The sequence below is a fragment of the Taudactylus pleione genome, unplaced genomic scaffold (genome assembly GCF_031769625.1).
Source record: "Taudactylus pleione unplaced genomic scaffold, aTauple2 ptg000381l, whole genome shotgun sequence".
Classification (NCBI taxonomy): domain Eukaryota; kingdom Metazoa; phylum Chordata; class Amphibia; order Anura; family Myobatrachidae; genus Taudactylus; species Taudactylus pleione.
Window position 1 is genome coordinate 2,901,920 of NW_028284782.1, and position 18,144 is coordinate 2,920,063.

At 44.6% G+C, this 18,144-nt stretch overlaps 1 protein-coding gene across 2 annotated transcripts in view; it reads left to right on the forward strand.

Moving 5' to 3' along the window:
- Positions 1–18,144, forward strand: part of TAF1 (TATA-box binding protein associated factor 1) — a 124,373-nt gene that overhangs the window by 105,110 nt on the left and 1,119 nt on the right. For both annotated transcript variants that reach the window (XM_088445545.1, XM_088445546.1), the window contains exons 29-39: positions 4,248–4,425; positions 4,520–4,587; positions 6,145–6,267; positions 6,544–6,636; positions 6,764–6,848; positions 13,983–14,050; positions 14,183–14,299; positions 14,773–14,895; positions 15,494–15,601; positions 15,671–15,821; positions 16,091–16,259. In XM_088445545.1, the coding sequence (XP_088301671.1) occupies positions 4,248–4,425; positions 4,520–4,587; positions 6,145–6,267; positions 6,544–6,636; positions 6,764–6,848; positions 13,983–14,050; positions 14,183–14,299; positions 14,773–14,895; positions 15,494–15,601; positions 15,671–15,821; positions 16,091–16,259 (1,283 nt within the window). The remainder of the gene's footprint in view (positions 1–4,247; positions 4,426–4,519; positions 4,588–6,144; positions 6,268–6,543; positions 6,637–6,763; positions 6,849–13,982; positions 14,051–14,182; positions 14,300–14,772; positions 14,896–15,493; positions 15,602–15,670; positions 15,822–16,090; positions 16,260–18,144) is intronic.

An 18,144-nucleotide genomic window follows, 5' to 3' on the forward strand; every position in this document is an offset into this window, starting at 1 on the left:
GGGACAGGGTGAATCCTCCTCTATACCTCACAGCCTCCACCTGTGCTGCTATAGTTATTTCTCATAGGGTGTTTGGTTGCCTGAAGTGCTTTAATTCTGTGTAACTCTGTATGTTTTGGTGTTTCTACTCACTGCTGTTTCAGTTTTAAGCCTATACCTTTACTTTCCCTGTGGGTGTGTATCCTTGAGACGTATAGTTTGTTTAATTCGCAGGTTTTTTTTTTTTTTTTTTATTGACATCATGTCCTCTAAGGGAAACTCTTCCAGAGCTGCTGCTAACAAGGCTCTTGACCATAGATCTTCCTAATGCAGGCATTGCTAGAAAAAGCTTCAAAGTGGGGCCTCTGATTGTGGGGGACTCTGCAATGCATGTTTTTCTGAGCCACAAGGGGCTAATCACCCAGGTACACACTCATCTGAACCAGTTTGGACTAATAGCCCTTCATAGGCTATGCTGGAGCTTTCTCAGCAGTTATCTGTCTAGACAAGCTCCTACAGCAACACCCAGTACTAGTACCTAACCTCCCTATGCGATGTCTGTTTGTGTTTCTGGTTTATTCCAATCTGCACAGGGTCTAGTGCAGGTTTCATGCTCCGTGTAACGGATGTTAGATCCCGCAGTTGTATGCACTGAATAGCGTCAGTACAGGATTATCAATTTGATGTCTCCTCTTTAGGTGAGGAGGTCTGCCCACAGGAATCTGACTTTGAGGAATCCTCTGTCTTAGAGGAGTATTCATGTAGTCCCATGTGGAGGCTTTAATTGGGGCAGTTAAGTCTCTCCTTCAAATTAAATATACTGTGGGCATCTCCGGCTAGGGTTCAATCCCTCATGTAGCTCAAGTAAAAGGAATGACTAACTTTTCCTTCTTCTGCGCAACTGGAAGATTTATTATTGGAAGCCTGGAATCTGCCTCATCGCAATTGTCAGAATTCCTGCGTGGTGTTACCTTTTATTCTCTACCACCTTCAGACAGGACTAGATGGGAAACTCCATACCAAATGGATGCCCCATTTCTCGTTTGGCAAAGGCAACTGCTGTTCCGCTTCCAAATGCAACCTCTCTAAAGGATGTGACTGATAGGAAACTTGATTGTATTCTCATATCTAGCTTTATTGCCACAGGTCTCTCTCAACGTCCAGAACTGTCCACCACTTGGGTCAACGCTGGTTGGATTATTTTTAATAAAGGGCTTCTCTGTGGTACACCCACGGGCTGAGCTGTCACCCTTGGTAGATAATCTCAGATTGCCATCCAGGTACTTAGGGAAGGCTACCATGAATTTGTGAATTTTGTCATCTTGGGCCTCTGCATCTGCCATTGTTGCCTGTCGTGCTCTGTGGTTACGCACTTGGCAGGTGGATGCGGAATCAAAAAAGGCTTTGGAGTCTCTTCCGTTTACAGAAGTCCTGTTCGGACCCGATTTTGAGAAGATTATCGCGGCAACAGCTGCGTCCAAGACTGCTTTTCTACCTTCTTCTGGTCCAAAACCAAGGCAGTCCTTTCATCCACAAGGGAGACCAAGATTTGTTCCTCCCTCTAAGGGGCAGGCAGTCACTTTTTCACACAGATCCTTCCCGAGGATCGAGGCCTAGAGGTAGTCAGGCTGTACCTGGACGTCGTTCTGCTCCCAGGCTGTCCGACAAGCCAGCTGCATGACTGTTTTTCCTGTCCCCTTCTGCACCCTAGGCAGTGGTGGGGCACATCTGCTCAAGTACAGCAGCCAGTGGCGTCTTTCAACTATGAAAGTTGGGTTCGGAGTATTTTCTACAGAGGGTACGTCCTCGCCCTTCAGGGTCCATCTCCTCATCGGTTATTTGTTACCAGACGTCCCTCAGATGCTGCTAAAGCAGCGGCTCTACAGGAGTCCATCCTTTCCCTTTTAGCGTCGGAAGTAATTTGTTCCTGTGCCATCTCATCAGCGGGGAAGAGGCTTGCATTCTAACCTCTTTCTCTTTGCAAAGCCAGAGGGATCTTTCTGCCCAATTTTGAATTAAAAATCGCTGAATCTCCATCTTCGGGTTCCCAGATTCAAGATGGAATCTCTGAGATCATTTGTTCACTCTTTGGAACCTGGTGACTTCATATCGTCCTTGGACATCAAGTACACTTATCTACTTGTCCCAATCTGGCAGGGTTTTCAGTCCCTTCTCCGTTTTGCAGTGCTCAACGGGCATTTTCATTTCCAAACACTGCTATTTGGACTCTTGACGGCACCTCGAGTATTCACCAAAGTGATGTCCGTCATGGCTGCCATCCTCTGTCAACAGGGGGTCAAGGTTTTTCTCTACCTAGATGACCTTTTTATCACAGCCAGAACACAGTCTTACCCTGAAGGCTCACCTTTAGTTATCCATGAATTTGTTACAGGCTCACGGTTGGATCCTAACTCTCCAGAAGTCCTCTTTGTTCCAGCCCAGGAGATGGTCCGCCTGGAAGCTTTTCTGGACGCAAAATCGCAACTTCTCAAACGGAGAACAGTTTCGGCCCATCTCTGCATGAGAGTTCTTTGCAAAGTGGTGTTGACTTTCGACATCCTGGAGTTTGCTCAGTTCCACACTTGGCTATTTCAGAGGGAACTATTTACTCAAATGGAATGGGTCACCCCTCCAGATTCGTTCTCAGGTCATCAGTCTGTCTCCCCTTCTGTGGTGGTTGCACACACCTCATTTGGACAAGGAGTGTCCCTTCCAATAACATCTTGGACTATTCGGGGATGGGGTGCAATAACTCTCCACACGACCATTCTGGATCGCTACTCATTTCAGGAGGCACACCTCCCCATCAATATTCTGCAGTTTTCGGGCTGTATGTTTTGGAACTCCCTGACGTCTCATTCTCTGGGAGCGTATTCTGACCTGTGTCTGCTTCTGTTCCCTGACTCCTTGGGTTGGTCTTGGCAGTGGTTATCTTCTGGCCCATTTCTTTTTGGTTCGTTGTCCTTTGAGGCAGTAGTTCAGAGTTGATTGGATTCTGTTTGCTTTGGTGGATAGCTATGGTGTGCTGAACCTGTGGTGGGTTCCGGCTTCTTGAGTTAGTTGTCCCCTATTGGAGCTTCTTTAGTCAGGGACCTGCACTGTCTGCTTAGGTGTTCTGTGTTGTGTCTGATAGTTTGCCCCTGTTCACTGTGACAGGATTTTTTTGGGCTCTCAACCGCGTTTCATCTACGGTGGTGTTGATCACCTTGTCTTGCTGAATTTCCAGCAGTCTGGATGCTCTATTTTCCCAAGCTTGTGGTAGTTCGAGCTTTATTCATATTTACGTCTATACATAATGTGGATAGTCCTTCAGTGTTTGGCGCCCACTTGTTCTTTGGCATGTGGGATACCTGCTGCACAGCCCCAGATTGGTTTTCCAAGCTGTGGCCTTTTCTCGGGAGCAGCTGTGCCTGTAGTGGCCTGGTTCTCTGTCCACATGTTCACCAACTGTCTTGATTTGTGGTGTTTGCAACTAAGGATGTTAAGCCCGCGTATCCACTTGCCGATTGAACTTCGTTATCGTTCACTCGTTCATTAATCGTGCAGTGGATATGCCGGCAACGACCTGCGCGCTCCCTCTGGTCGTTGTCGGTATCGCTCATCGCCCGAACATGACAGTCAACCTGATGAGATCGTCAGGTTGAGCATGTTTGGGGATGAGGGAGGGTGCCTGCACTGAACGACATATCGTTCAGTGTGGGCACTGTACAGTATAATTAACGATATCGATTTCGGTAAGTGGATACGCGGCTTTAGTTTCAGGCAGACAGTGCTGCGTTCAGGTTGTCTGAGTGTATCCTCCCCTCGAGGTGGCTTTTGAACATACCATGGTGAGCATTATCCCCCAGATTAGATCAATTAGAAAATGGGATTTTTTTTGTACTTGCCTTGGAATCCTTTTCTCTGAATCCATATGGGGGACACTGCGTTCTCACCCTTACGCTCATCCTTGTTTTTGTTTGATTTGTCAGTTTTTGCTATATATGTACACTCTGTTATCTTTTAAAATTGCACTGAAGCCGATGAGTTACAGAGGGGAGGAGCTTCTGTCTTAAAGTTATAGTTTGTATTAAGTGCCAGCTGCATCACAAGCAATCCATGGTGAGTGAGCAGTGTCCCCCAGAGAGTTTCAGAGAAAAGGATTTAACGTAAAGTGCAAAATCCCAGTTATTCATTACACAATATTTGCACTCTCTTGTTTCTACATTCTATTGAGCATTTGTTAAAATGTTTGCATTTTTACTTCATTTTGTATTATTTATTTTTAGACCTATCCCTTCCATAGTCCTGTCAATGCTAAAGTAGTGAAAGATTATTACAAGATTGTGACAAATCCGATGGATTTACAAACACTAAGGGAGAATGTGCGCAAGCGAATGTACCCATCACGTGAGGAGTTCCGTGAACAAGTGGAACTCATTCTTAAGAACAGCATTCTTTATAATGGTGAGAGCATTAAAGTATATGTGGGGTCAGGGCAGTGTGGGTTGAATACAGAACTAGGAGCGAGTATGTTTGTAATCATTTCTTAATTTTTTAGGACCCAAACATGTATTGACCCAGAACTGCCAGTCAATGCTGGACATGTGTGATGAGAAACTGCGAGAGGTGAGTAGTTGACATACTGATGATGCAGCTGTTCGTAAGAAATATGGCAAACACGTAAATATGGCAAACCAGTAGCATTCATTGTACAATGTAGCATCAGAGTAAGCATATGCATACACATTTCCAAAGCAGAGAAGCATGCAGATATTTCTATACTGTGATATTGTATATTACCTACAGTGTTGCAATATGCTTGTCCCACTCAGACTACAGATTAGTTTTGGGAGTGGGCTACGCTAGCAGTAGAGCTAATGAAAATGCACACAGCACCATGAAAAATAAGTGATCACACATTCTGCACAGCAAAACTATTTAGGGTCAGACACATGACCCTAAATAGTGGAGTCCTAGAGCCACCCAGAACAGTAGTAAAAGAACTACTGCCTGTATAAAATAATCCTACTAAAGGCACCATGCACGGTAGTGTTTCTTGACACACAATTTTACATTTGTGGATGTGCAAGTAGAAAGACACCTTGCATGCACATTCTACTATGGTCTTTAATCATAGAAAGGATCCACAACCCTTTGGGGGTAATTAGCCATGAACCTTTAAATAACTTGTTTTTCCAGTGCTGAGTACTATATATAAATAGACTCTTAATCCACTTGGAAATGAGTTGACAAGAATCCACCTGGCACTTCTTAGTTCCTTGTGCAAAGATCAGTGATACATAAGATTGGTCAAATTTTGCTGGCTGTAACTGTAAGGAATCTATACTCATAGATCATGCAAGAAACTAAATAAGATGCTACAGATCAAGAGGTCTGTTTTGCTATCACTGTAGCTCTCTATGGTGAATGCAGTAGGTTGTCGTCCTCTTAGCTTGTTGTGTGATTGCACTGATCAGCTTCTCTGGAGCCCTGCCACAAACAAGGTCTCTATGATAAAATGACATGTTCTTTGTGGGAATCAGAAACAGATTTGTGTCAAATTCCAATGGTCTGATGAAAAGCACAAACAAACAGCTTTAAGAATGTGTCTGTGCATCTGTCCTGATTGGGTTTAGATGTGAATAATGAATAACATCTGTAATGCCCACCAAACCATACACGCTCTGTGCCTAAAAGAACATTATGCAAACCCAATAGTTTATGTACAACTCCAATGTCAGGCGAACTGTGCATACGCAGAATCTGTACTGTGCATGTGCAGGTCTGTGTCTGCAATGATGGTCGCAGTGTCTTCTATGCCAAAGCATGATTGACATGCTGCAGCCGTTTGGGGGCGGGGAAGGGGAGGCGACACAGAGCTTCAGAGAAAACAGGTGCGTTGGCCCCATTTTCAGGTAGTGCTGAAGCAGCGTGATTTACCCGGACATCCTGAGGGTTACTCAAATGTCCGATGGTCACTCGGTTGATATGATGGCAGCGTCTTTTATGCAGCATCTGATCAAATCTGAAGGCAACAGTGGGCGTCTTACTGCTTAAGATGCCTCCTCCGGCTTTTGCATATTGTATCTCTGAATCAGGTCCATTGTCATCCTGCAGAACACGCCTCCTAAAATAATTCATTTCTAGTTATGTGAATACTGTGTTGTGTCATTCTGTTTACAGAAAGAGGACAAGCTGGCACGACTGGAAAAAGCCATCAACCCATTACTGGATGATGATGACCAAGTTGCTTTCTCATTTATATTGGATAACATAGTGACTCAAAAAATGATGGCAGTGCCAGATGTGAGTTGTTTTTTTTTTTTTCTTTTTGAAGTTACTCTTCACTTTTAAGTTTGTGTTGACCTTCATGTGCAACTCCATGTTCTAGTCCTCTTATCCCTCTTTTTATAGTACATGCTTTTATATGAACAGTGTTAATGATTGTATTTCTGTTTCGTGTGTTATGTATTAAAAAAAACAAAAAAAACAATCCTGTATTTGTCTGTATGCAGTCCTCCAGGACTGTTCTCCAGTACGCTTCTATAATGTCTCATGTTGTTTTTTTTCTATTGTCCACAGTCATGGCCCTTCCACCATCCTGTCAACAAAAAGTTTGTTCCTGACTACTATAAAGTAATAATCAATCCAATGGATTTGGAAACTGTGCAGCAGGTAAGTGACCTGATTCCTTATAAGTATGGTATTCTGGATTAAAACCATATAATTTAGTTTACAGTTGGAAGATTTTATTTATGTCCTGTAGCAAATAATTACATTATTATTTTTTTTTCACTTTCAGAATATTTCTAAACATAAATATCAAAATCGGGAAAGCTTTTTGGCTGATGTTAACCTCATTAGTGCAAACAGTATCAGATATAATGGTGAGTTCATATTTAGGCCGATATTCTACTAGCCGCGGGGATATCCAATTAGCCCCAATGCCGGCACTTATCGGGGATTTTATTTCGCCTGCCTAAGGTGAAACCAAATCCATGATAAGAAGCCATGTTTCCAGTGATCACGGCAGTGAAAATACATAGGTCCGTGGATGTGTTTTCGTGAGAAAAACAGATGGTTTGTGGACGTAAAAAGTGGGGTTTAATTGGATACCACGAAAAAAAAATCTGCAAAAAAAACGTTTTGGGGACCAAAAATGTTTCTCTGATAATTGGATACCGCCCTTAGAATCTGCTGGTTTCTAGATACCTCATCACGTACTTTAGCCTGTCTTCTTTCATTGATACTTCTCTGTATTGCTTATCTATCTCATCTTTGCACAACAAATCATTGTCATATTTCTATCTAAAAAAACTGCAATCCTCTTGTAAGAAAAGAAACATTGTCTATCAGTGGATTTCAAGAAAAGGATTTAATATAAATCCAAAAATCCTATTTTATTACACCTCCAATTAGGGAACACTGAGGACATCACTAAGCTTGCCCCTATGGGAGTGAACACTCTGATGTTGCTGCGCGCAAAACCTACCATCTTTGAACAAGAAAATATTGAAGTAATAAAACTTAGTAAACCTATGAACTGATGACAGGTGGCCCCCCAACATAGCTGCTCAGCCGAGGAACATATGCTGTTCCTCCCAGGTTGCACCCACTCACCGTAGGGATCACTACACTACACTTCCATCTAAGAAGTTTTCATTGAACAGACTCCCAATGTTCAAAATTGAGTTGTTTTACAGGGATCAACCGTTGAGATGAGAGGAGCCTGACCTATCATCCACACTGAACAAATCAGTACCTGGATTAATGAGGGAGGAGATGAGATTAACCTCATCGATTCTCATCTTGAGCAAAGTTGGAAGCTGATTAAGCTTGACAATTGATTCAAATCAGCTAAATCAGTGTCAAATGTGGGTGTGCAAGGCCTGTGATCTCAATATTGTATTTAAAAAAAAAAGTAAAGTCCCTTGTGCAGGACTGATTTCCATTTAAAATGCTGGGGTGTCAGGAGGAGGGCATGGTCTCATTTAGCTGCAGTTGCATCCTATGTGACTGTACCAGTAAAGTGTTTAATGCAGAATGGGTTGAAGGTGGTGGCAGTGAGAGCTACTCACTGGCACCTCCTCTAGAGAAATAAAACTGCTAACATAGCTCTGCCATTGCGCTTAATGCACTAGGAACAAATCTGGTATTTCTCCTTCATCCACTAGGGGACACTGGAGTTCAAGACAGTGGGGTATAGACGGTGGTAGAGTAGAGCCTGGCACTTTAAATAATCTAGAAGTGTGACTGGCTCCTCCCCCTCTATGCCCCATCAGCCCCAGTTTTTAGAATGTGCCCGAGAGAGCCGGTCGCACATCAGGCTGTCTCCAGCCTTTTTCATATAATTATATTTTAAGCTTTTATACAAGCACTGAGGACAGGCAGGCTGCTTACTGTGGCAGTCTGCCTGCTACGTGGGAGCCGCCGGGAGGGCACCACACGGCTACTGCAGTCTGTGTCCGGTGACCCTGAGGGGGGACTTTAAACAGAGTCATCGGACTCCATGAGGACCCGCCACAACTGAAACCGGTTCGTGTCCGGGTTTCCTCATTTGCCCCCCAGCCCAGCAACCCGGCCGCAGCAGTCCGTAAGTATATCCCACTACTCCTGACTAGCTGGAGTGGTGGGCCAAAACGCTGGGCTCAGGGACAGCGCACACTGCATGGCTGTCACACACTGCTCCTTCCCCCTGCCAGTGAAAGTGGTAGTGTCGGAGCTGCTGACTGACTTATTCCTAGCCATCCCCCTCCTATTAACGAGGGGATGGAGTCGGGCTCGTGCTCTAAGCCCTCATCTGAGAGCAGCGCGGTCTGCCGGTCCGTTAGCGCTGCTGCGCTGACATACTCTGCATTAGTCCCCCCGGGAAGGGACCTCAGAGGTACCTGGGAGGGCATCCTGCCGCGTCTAGAGCGGGCAGCAGCAGCCCCCCCATTATTAAAATGGCGGCCGCACTCGGGGAAAAGCCACGCCCCCCTTCGCAGCCCTAATTGCGGGGCAGCCCAACCAGCGGGGCAGCCAGGTGTGAGTAAGACAGACGCCGCACCGCTGCTCACTAAATAGTGCAGCACAGGCGAGGTCCTGCCATCTGGTGTAATGGCCGGCTTCAGGAGGCCAGACGCGTCCCTCTACAGAGGCAGTTGCAGCGCTGACAAGCAGCGCGATCCTTGGTAAGGAGTACCCGCGTAAAGAGGCTTCCCTTATTGAGCGGCCCAGCCTTATAAATGTATCTGCTGGTCCCGCACCCCGTTCTGCAGGGCCGGGAGGAAGGTTGTCTTCCCTACATTACGCCCAGCCCACTCTTTCCTAGTAAGTGGGCAGAGGCGAGCATAACAGTGCACGCGCGCGCGCACACACTGATAGCCGGGATTTTAGGGAAGGGCGCGTCATGCATAATAGCCGCGCCATCTGTACCACTGCCTGCCGCTGGTTAAAGGTGCAGTGCAGACCAGCGCCTGAAGAGCGCGGCTGCCTCCTAACTCCTGCAACAGGGTTAATTAGCGTGGGTATCCTACGCGACTCCCTCCTGCTCCCACGCTGGGAGTGCTGCTAGCACAAAAGTAGAGATAGGAGTATAGGGCTGGCTACAAATAAGTATCAGCGCAGGGCTCGGATCTCTCCACGGCTCTTGCTGTGTGGAGTTTGTATGTTCTCCCGGTGCAGGCAGCACTGTCTTTGCTTAGGCTGGTTTTAAAAAATTAGCAACGCTCCTCATCTAGATCTCAGGAGGAGATGCCGCGTCCCGCAGCTCCTGGCTGGGCTGAGCAGGCTTCCCTGTTAGCTATAACATAGGGCTAATAGCCTTACGTTATACCAGCACAATGCGGCTCCCCGATGCAGTGCTGTATGACCTTCACACTCCTGTCACAGCAGGACAGCATCACCGCTTTATACTATTAAGGGGGCTAGCAGCGCTGTGCTAACTGGAGTGTAGCAGTTTGCACACGTACAGCGCGGTATTCATGTACAAACAGCGCCCCCTGTTTCCCTTTTAAGGACTGTAGTTACTACTGCACACAAGCATGATAGCTCAGTGCACTACCTGCAGCAGGGAGTGCTTTAGCGTGGGTCTCTTACGCCTTCCACACTGGGAGTGCTTCAGCGCAAAGGGTAGGGGAGGCCCTGTCCTTGTATGACAGGAGTTTAGTGCTAGCTACAGTGCATAGCTGGTTGCTAGCTGTATGGGAACTAGCCCAATTCCCTTTTGCACCATAACACCACGTTAGGCGGTTCTGAAAGAGGCCAGTTCAGTCGATGCATCACAGCTAGAAGCGAGGGATTGACGAGACAGTCCCGCCAATGCAGCGCCGCTTGGCAGGCTTCCCTTCGTTCTATAACAAAGGGCGCCTAGCTTAATCTAATGGCTTGGTATCTTAGCTTGTGAAGTATCATAGCCTCATGGTGTACTAGCTCTACTGTTCTGGTGCTGCTGCCAGAACTTATGGTTATAGCATACCCTTCACCCAGGGTTAGCACATTTTGGCGTCCCATCCCCAGGCTTATGCCTCACATGGGCTCGCCTTAAAGAGGGGCAGTATCTTCCCATGCATATATGTGGCAGCACATATACTACATTACTACATATACTACATTATAGGCTGGTCTTAAAACCTTTCACCAGTTTTCTGTGCTTACTTTAGAAGGTATGCATATGTGCATCTATTTATTTCTCATGTGTTCCCTTCGGCAGCACATACAGGAAGAGGTTAGTAACGTGGCATTGCTGCCTCACAGCACTGAGGTGGTCTTTTTGATTCCCACTTCGAAAAATGGGTTAATCTGGCGCTAAAATGGCTCACCTGCTAAGGCGAGTACACCTGTAACAGAAGGGTCCCAGGATTGAAACCAGTCTGGGACAGCACGCAGCTAACATACCCTGCCCCTGCGCAGTAGCAGAGTGACGGCCACACGCGGTACATGAGCAGTCCCCCTGCGTGGGGGTAAGCCACGTGTATGGTATGTATATGTGTGTGTGTATATATATATATATATGTAATATGTATATTGTATTTTATACTAGCCCTGCAGTAGAACATATACATGCTGGAGTGAATTTTGTCCTTGGGCTCAGTTCCTTCCATGGCTTTAATTTTTGCTCATGTTCTAATTTTACAATATTATTGTCACCTACTAAATTTGTATGTAGGTATGCATATGCATATGTGGATATCGCTTCTTATCCTTACCATAAGAGCAGGGGTAGGATCTGTTGTTATCAGTTTTATGTCTGATACCTTGCATATTGATAGAAGGCTGCGATTGGAGGCTGGACTCCTGATGCGGTAGATGGTACAATAACTCCGCTTAACACGATCTCTCCCAGGGGATTGGGTTGTGTGTATATACATGTATATGTGTAGGAGGCCTATACTTCTACAAGCATTAGGTTACCTATAATACCACGCATGGGAAGCCGCCAGGGATTACCAGAAGCTGTAGGCTATATCCATACATATTATATGGTGGCTCTATAATCTAAAGTCATGTGCTGCAGCTTACATAGTGATAGTCACAATTCCCTAAGGCATTGCTTCTAGTATGGACCCTAGCCATGTCACATGTATATAAGGATATATACTTATATAGCTCGGTTCATGTTAGTCTATATCTATGGCGCCCCGTTTCGGGGGACCTATTATCATTACAGTGATGCACTTGGTAGCAAACTGGTAAGACGCCCATTCCTTGTATGTATATTTCCTAATAATTGGGAAACAAAAACCTGTTTTCTGTTTAACCCTACTGGGGTTATCACTACTGCTATCTCCCTTCTTTGCTTGGGATAACTAACGAGTTCTATGTCTAAGTACAGGTACCCTTCTCAGTATCGATTCCGATACTCCATATTATTGTCGTATATCTCAATAGAATGAGTCTAAAGGGCCCTTAGGTACAATTCATATCTTGAAGGCCTAGGGCCACCTACCGATTTAGGCAGGGACAGACCTGGGTTATATTAGATTGGTGGGCATAATACACATTGTAAATATTTATGTAAGGATACTTAAACTAGCAGACCGTTTTTGGGGTATAAGTATAATCTTCAGATACACGTCTCTAATGGAACAGGCTCAGGTATAGAGTCCTGTTTTACGACCTTCTTGTCTCCACTAACATTCTGCTAGTTTCCACAGTATTTTCTACTGCACATCTCCAGACTGAAGTACGTGCTGTAGGGCATTGGTCTTAGCCCACTGAAGCTACTCTCTATTCCTAATGTGGCGGGTTGCTTTGCGATACAACAGGTCAGTGACATTCTACATTTCGGGCCAGAGGGCTTCTGGTCGCTCACAGGTGAGAGCTTACCCACTAATGCCTCGGTAGAGGCTCCTATTTCATGTAAACTGACATACATAAAGTTCTTCTCCCTTACTGCCTCCTAGCAGCCATCCGCTCTTTTAATCAGTTGGCTCTACACTTTAGAATTTTCCTGGAGTGTGGGTGCATAGTTACAACATTGAGAACCAATTCTACTAGAATCTGTTGGCGTTATGGACCAAAGCACATCTCTGGGCTACTGCACATCTTTACATAGAAGTGTGACAGTCACTATGTTCCACTCAGGGGGCCTGGTGGGTTTCCTGTTCAGTAGCTGTTGATATTTTTATCATACTGACAGGTACCTGACTGGTATCTTCCTGGTTGTTTTCATGCTATGTTCAGGCCAGCAGTTACTACTACCTATGCACTTCCATCATGTTGGAAGTTGTCCGTTGTTTTCTCTTTAGCGTCATGGTTTCAGTTGCTGGTTTATTCCTGTTCTCAGAAGGGGTTGTACTGCGGTCTGACCCTCTGGAAGGTATTGTAATCTCAATCTTCTCGAAGCCGCCTCGGCCTCATGCCCAGGGTGATCTCCACTCGTTGGAGATTTCTATGGTCTCATCCTTCCGCTGGTTCACAACTTTGTAGTAGTTGGACTTTCGGAAGGGTTCAGGGCGACTGTGCGGCCTTGACTTTTACCTTATACTTTTTGTGAGGAGTCTGTGGACTCTCTGTTTTTGTAGATTGGTATCGTTATACTTCTATCTATATGAGTTATGTCCAGCAGTGCTGGTATTCTGCTATCTGCAAAATGTGGCAGCTTCCTGTTTCCGAATCTGGTACGGTTTCCTCGAGGTTTCTTCTCGGGTTACTGCCCTTCTCCTATGGATTCGGGTAGGAGTTCTCTGCTCCCAACAGTCTGGCTTGGTCTGTTTTCAGCTGAGTTTACAGTGTTCTGATGCTTCTCATCTGAGGGTGTTTTCTTGCTAGCCGCTTATTCCATTCGATTACTGTACGTTGTGGTATTCTGTGTCTGTTCCGCACGGAGTTCTGGTTGTCTCCTGGCTCACGACACTTGATTCTCAGCTCTTGCCTTCCGTTGAACCTCCGGTTCTATGCGGTCCCTGTTCGGTTGCCCGAAGGGTCGGCATGTTCTCCGCGCTTCCCACCCGGGAGGTTGGCTTTGGGACGTCCCCACTGTCTTGAACTCCAGTGTCCCCTAGTGGATGAAGGAGAAAACAGGATTTTGGTACTTACCGATAAATCCCTTTCTCCGATTCCACAGGGGACACTGGACGCCCGCCCGGCGCGGCGTACCTGCCTGTTGTGGGTCTTTATATAGTTGTGTGGCTGCATGTGTTCCCTGCGATGGTTTCCTCTGTTCTCCTTCAGTCGGTATTGTTCCGTTCTGTGGTCTTCTCCTTCTCCTCGTTTTCCTGTTGTCCTCCGTCTCCTCTCGGGCTCAGTTCTTAAACTGGGGCTGATGGGGCATAGAGGGGGAGGAGCCAGTCACACTTCTAGATTATTTAAAGTGCCAGGCTCTACTCTACCACCGTCTATACCCCACTGTCTTGAACTCCAGTGTCCCCTGTGGAATCGGAGAAAGGGATTTATCGGTAAGTACCAAAATCCTGTTTTTACTGGCGGGGGGGAGGATCTGTTGACCAGCGGATTGTAGTAATCTTGAAACTGCGCGCACAGACTTGAATGATTGCAAGTTACTATAAGGTTACACATTGATATGTTTCCATACACAGGCCAAGACAGTCAGTATAGTAAAACAGCACAGGAGATTGTCAATGTTTGTACCCAGACTCTGGCCGAGGTAAGTAGATGTTTGTTTATTTATTTTTTGTTTTTAGGTCATTACATATGACTCCTTATAATGTGCATATATCCTTGTATACACATGACTCCTTGTAGCTATGTTATGATCTTTGTCCCTTCTCTACACCAGTATGACGAGCACTTGACACAACTAGAAAAGGACATTGCCACAGCTAAAGAAGCTGCTCTGGATGAGGCTGATCTGGAAAGCCTGGACCCAATGACTCCAGGCCCATATACTCCTCAGGTTGGTATAACAGAAATGTGGCAACTACTTTATTCACAGCATTCTGCTTCTTTTGGCAGTACACAAATATTGTGCATCGTGACAGTGTATGTGCATTCTTAAAATGATGGCATAAGAGATTATTTCAATAGAAGACTTCCATTACTCAAATCTTTAAAGGTAAACCTAACCGAGGCACAAGACAGAGAGGTCTCAGCGTTGTTACTGTGTGCAAAGAGAAATAGTATTTCTGATTATAAGTTATGTAGGACTCTGCCTTGGAGGCTCACCATGACCTGCAGCAATAAGACAACCATGCTCTAGATCTATGGCTCACTGGCAGTCTCTTGTTAGAGAAAACGTGATTATCTGAAGTAGTTAAACGCTTAGTGAGTCATTACTTGGGTTAGGTAACTTTCTTTCTCTGTTGCATAAGAGTGAGAGAGTTCTGGATGTGTGCGCCATGCGCATTAACTAATTGCCACTACTTGCAGCCTTCTGACTACTATGACACAAACACATCGCTCAGCATGTCCCGGGAGGTCTCTTTTTACCAGGATGAAAGCAACATGTCTGCCACGGAAGCCGCTACAGCCTCACTGGAGAAGAGAAGCTTGGTAACATATATCCCATGTTCATTAACGATATCTTACATGAATAACCCTTTCACTACTCCATAAGGTACATGAAATACGTTCTATTTTATTTCCTAGCATATGATAAATTATATAATATCCTGCAGTCTTAGGTGGCTGATCCCTTTAGGATCACCTCCCCTCCAGAAGCCAGGCTGGCAGGAGGGGGCTGTGGAGAAGTTGAGTTGCCGTGGCAAATGAGGAGCCAGCTGGGTGGGCTGAGCCCAACAGCTGCTGGAGATTAGCTTCCATCAGACACCGGCTCCTCTGACACTGTCCCATTAGATGTGCCTATGTCAAGGAAAGCCCAGCCTGGTGTGGACTAATGCGACCACACCAGACAAGTGGTTAATGAAACATCTTGGACCTTTTACTCTAGCTTTTATACAAACAACACCTCAAAAAACTTTAGTACCAAACAATGTGTTTTATTAACAATTTACCCAATTTTAACATTTTAAGCAATGGTCACATCCATTCGGCATTAAAACCACATATATCTTGCATAGTGGCACAAGGGCTTTAAGTCTAGTTAGTGGTGTTCCTGATGATTTCCTGACATGGGCATCTATATCTACAGATGAGACTTGGAAGGGGCCGTCTAGGTGAAGATGACTCCGATATTGATATTGAAGGATATGAAGATGATGATGATGATGAAGATGGAAAACCTAAAACTCCAGCTCCTGTAAGTGTACCCAGAAAGGGTGCTGACTAGTTTTCTTCTAGTTTTTATGTAACCCGTGACTTATTTTAGGAAGTTGACGATGTTGATGGGGATTTGGCTGAAGAAGATGAGAACACCGTGCAACAGCCTCACGCCAGTGTCCTATATGAGGACTTATTGATGTCAGATGGTGAAGATGATGACGACGGAAGTGACGAGGAAGGCGATAATCCATTTTCTTGTAAGTCATTTTTTTATTTTATTACACAATGAGAATGGTCAGAGTGAAATGTGAGGCGAGTTGCCAATTTCAGGTAACTGCACTAGTCATACCTTTTATTTGAAGCAGGTTATCTTTTCAGCAAGCGCAAATAATTGTTTTTGTTGTGCTAATGACAAAGTATGCAGATAAAGTTAAGTAACAATGTAGTTTAAATGCGGCATTGGTAATATTTTGAACGTTTTCTTTTTTAGTTTGATTTAAATGCTTTTTTTTGCCTTTGTGTGTAGCTATCCAGCTTAGTGAGAGTGGCAGTGACTCAGATGTTGAGTCAGGAGGAATTCGACTGCCACACATGATGCAGGAGAACACCAGAATGGGGATGGAGAATGACGAAAGTATGATGTCCTATGGGGAAGGAATGGAAACGTCAAATGTGATGGAAGACAGTAACATCAGGTACATTTTGCAATCTTGATGGAGTATACAGAGTTTTTCTGGTAAATCTCATTGTTTTAGTTCATAATTGTTGTGTGGTGCGCCATATTCCATCATATGATTTGAAAAGTAAGTGTATATGTAACATGGAAGACCGATAAGTTAAAAATAATACATCTTTAAGAGAAGTTGTGGTGTACAAAACATATATAGGTGATATTTATTATATTAAATTTAGAAAGTGTCTCCTTCTTCCCAACACTGGCGAAGATTAGTAAAGTGTCCATTGGTTCTCAAACTGACGCCGATTCTTTTCTCTCTGAAAGATGTTCTTAATATTTCAAGCCATTGTGTTTGTACATTTCCATTCAAGGGCATTCAAATTTGAGCTCCTCTCTAAATGTTTCACTTAGCCAGGGAGCCTCAAATAAGGTCTTCCTTTTGCCAAATGGAATTCGACAATCATGAAGACGAATTCCAGGCTTCGCAGCTGGAGGATTGTCTCCTTTAATTGCTGTTTTCAGGGTCTTTAGTCCCCAGAGCAAACTAAACACCTGCTCAGTGTTTTAGAATAAGAGCTTTACTAAGCCCTCTAGTTCGGGAGCTTCTTTTATGGTGGAGAAGCTACTGCTGAGCTTTTCCCTCCCTTAGGGACATCTTTGGAATGTCCCTAAGAATGTGTGTTAAAACCTTACTTATATGTACATTGGGGCAGATGTATGAAGCTCTGGAAAGTTATAAAGTGCAGAGTGGTAAACGACCAACCACTCAGCTCCCAACTGTCATGTTACAGGCTGTGTTTGAAAAATGACAGTTGGGAGCTGATTGATTTGGTAATTTATCACTCTCCACTTCATTAAGGGGCACATCCACTAGACGATCTACTCCCTGTCCAATCGCTAAACGATTTTCCCTTGATTTTTTCCCTTGACATTTTATCTTTCAGTCTGAACGATTTGCAAACGATTTTTAATAGATCAAGTGAAATTGATCTGCATGTTCAGTCGACTGACGAGACGATCAAACGACCAGCGGGACCGTGCATCGTTGATCGTTAACGACCAAACACTGCACGATTTATAGACGATTTTTAAACGATTGAACGATAACGACGTCGTTATCGTTCAATCGCCTGCTAAAATCGTGTAGTGGATGCCCCCCTTTACTTCCCAGAGCTTCATACATCTGCCCCATTAAGTCCTATGGGGGACACTCTCCTTTTACTCTTTGCTCTTTGTTCTTCTTTCTCTTACTGCCTCTGTCATACAAATCTTCCTATATGATTTCCATAATCAGGTTGGACTGTTCTCAAGACTAAACCATTTTTCTAACTTAAATTAGTTTTCAAACTTCTATTTTAATTCATATATTATAATGTTCCCAACACAATATTCAAAATTAATTATGGAGGTTGGGCAGCCGCATGATCCACTGTCCATATCTTACAGGTTCAATGTTTTTACCTCCACGGACCCCAGTGTTGGTCACACGGTGCTGCGCACTTCAACTATGTGTGTGTACCCACCCAAAGGGAAAAGTCTCCCAAGAGGAAGTAGGGGTTGGTTAATAGAGGAGGGTGGAGCTTATATAGTTTATAGGTTTGTTTTTTTAAACCTCTTTCATTAAGGATTTTAAGATCTAGTAAACAAAATAATGTGCATGCAGGTACGTAACATAATCATAATAAAAGAACTGCTCGGCCAAGTTTCAGGCTGGACCAGCCCAGCAGGCCATCGCCCCTTCTGGCATTTATCAGAAGTGATCCTATAATCAGAATCTGAGGCATTTTGACGTTACAAAAAACCTTCTGTAGCTTCAAACAGTCTCTGAATATGAACTGGTGGAAGCATCCAGCTAGTCAGCATAGAGTACACCATTTATTGTAAAATTGCACAACCCCCTTTTC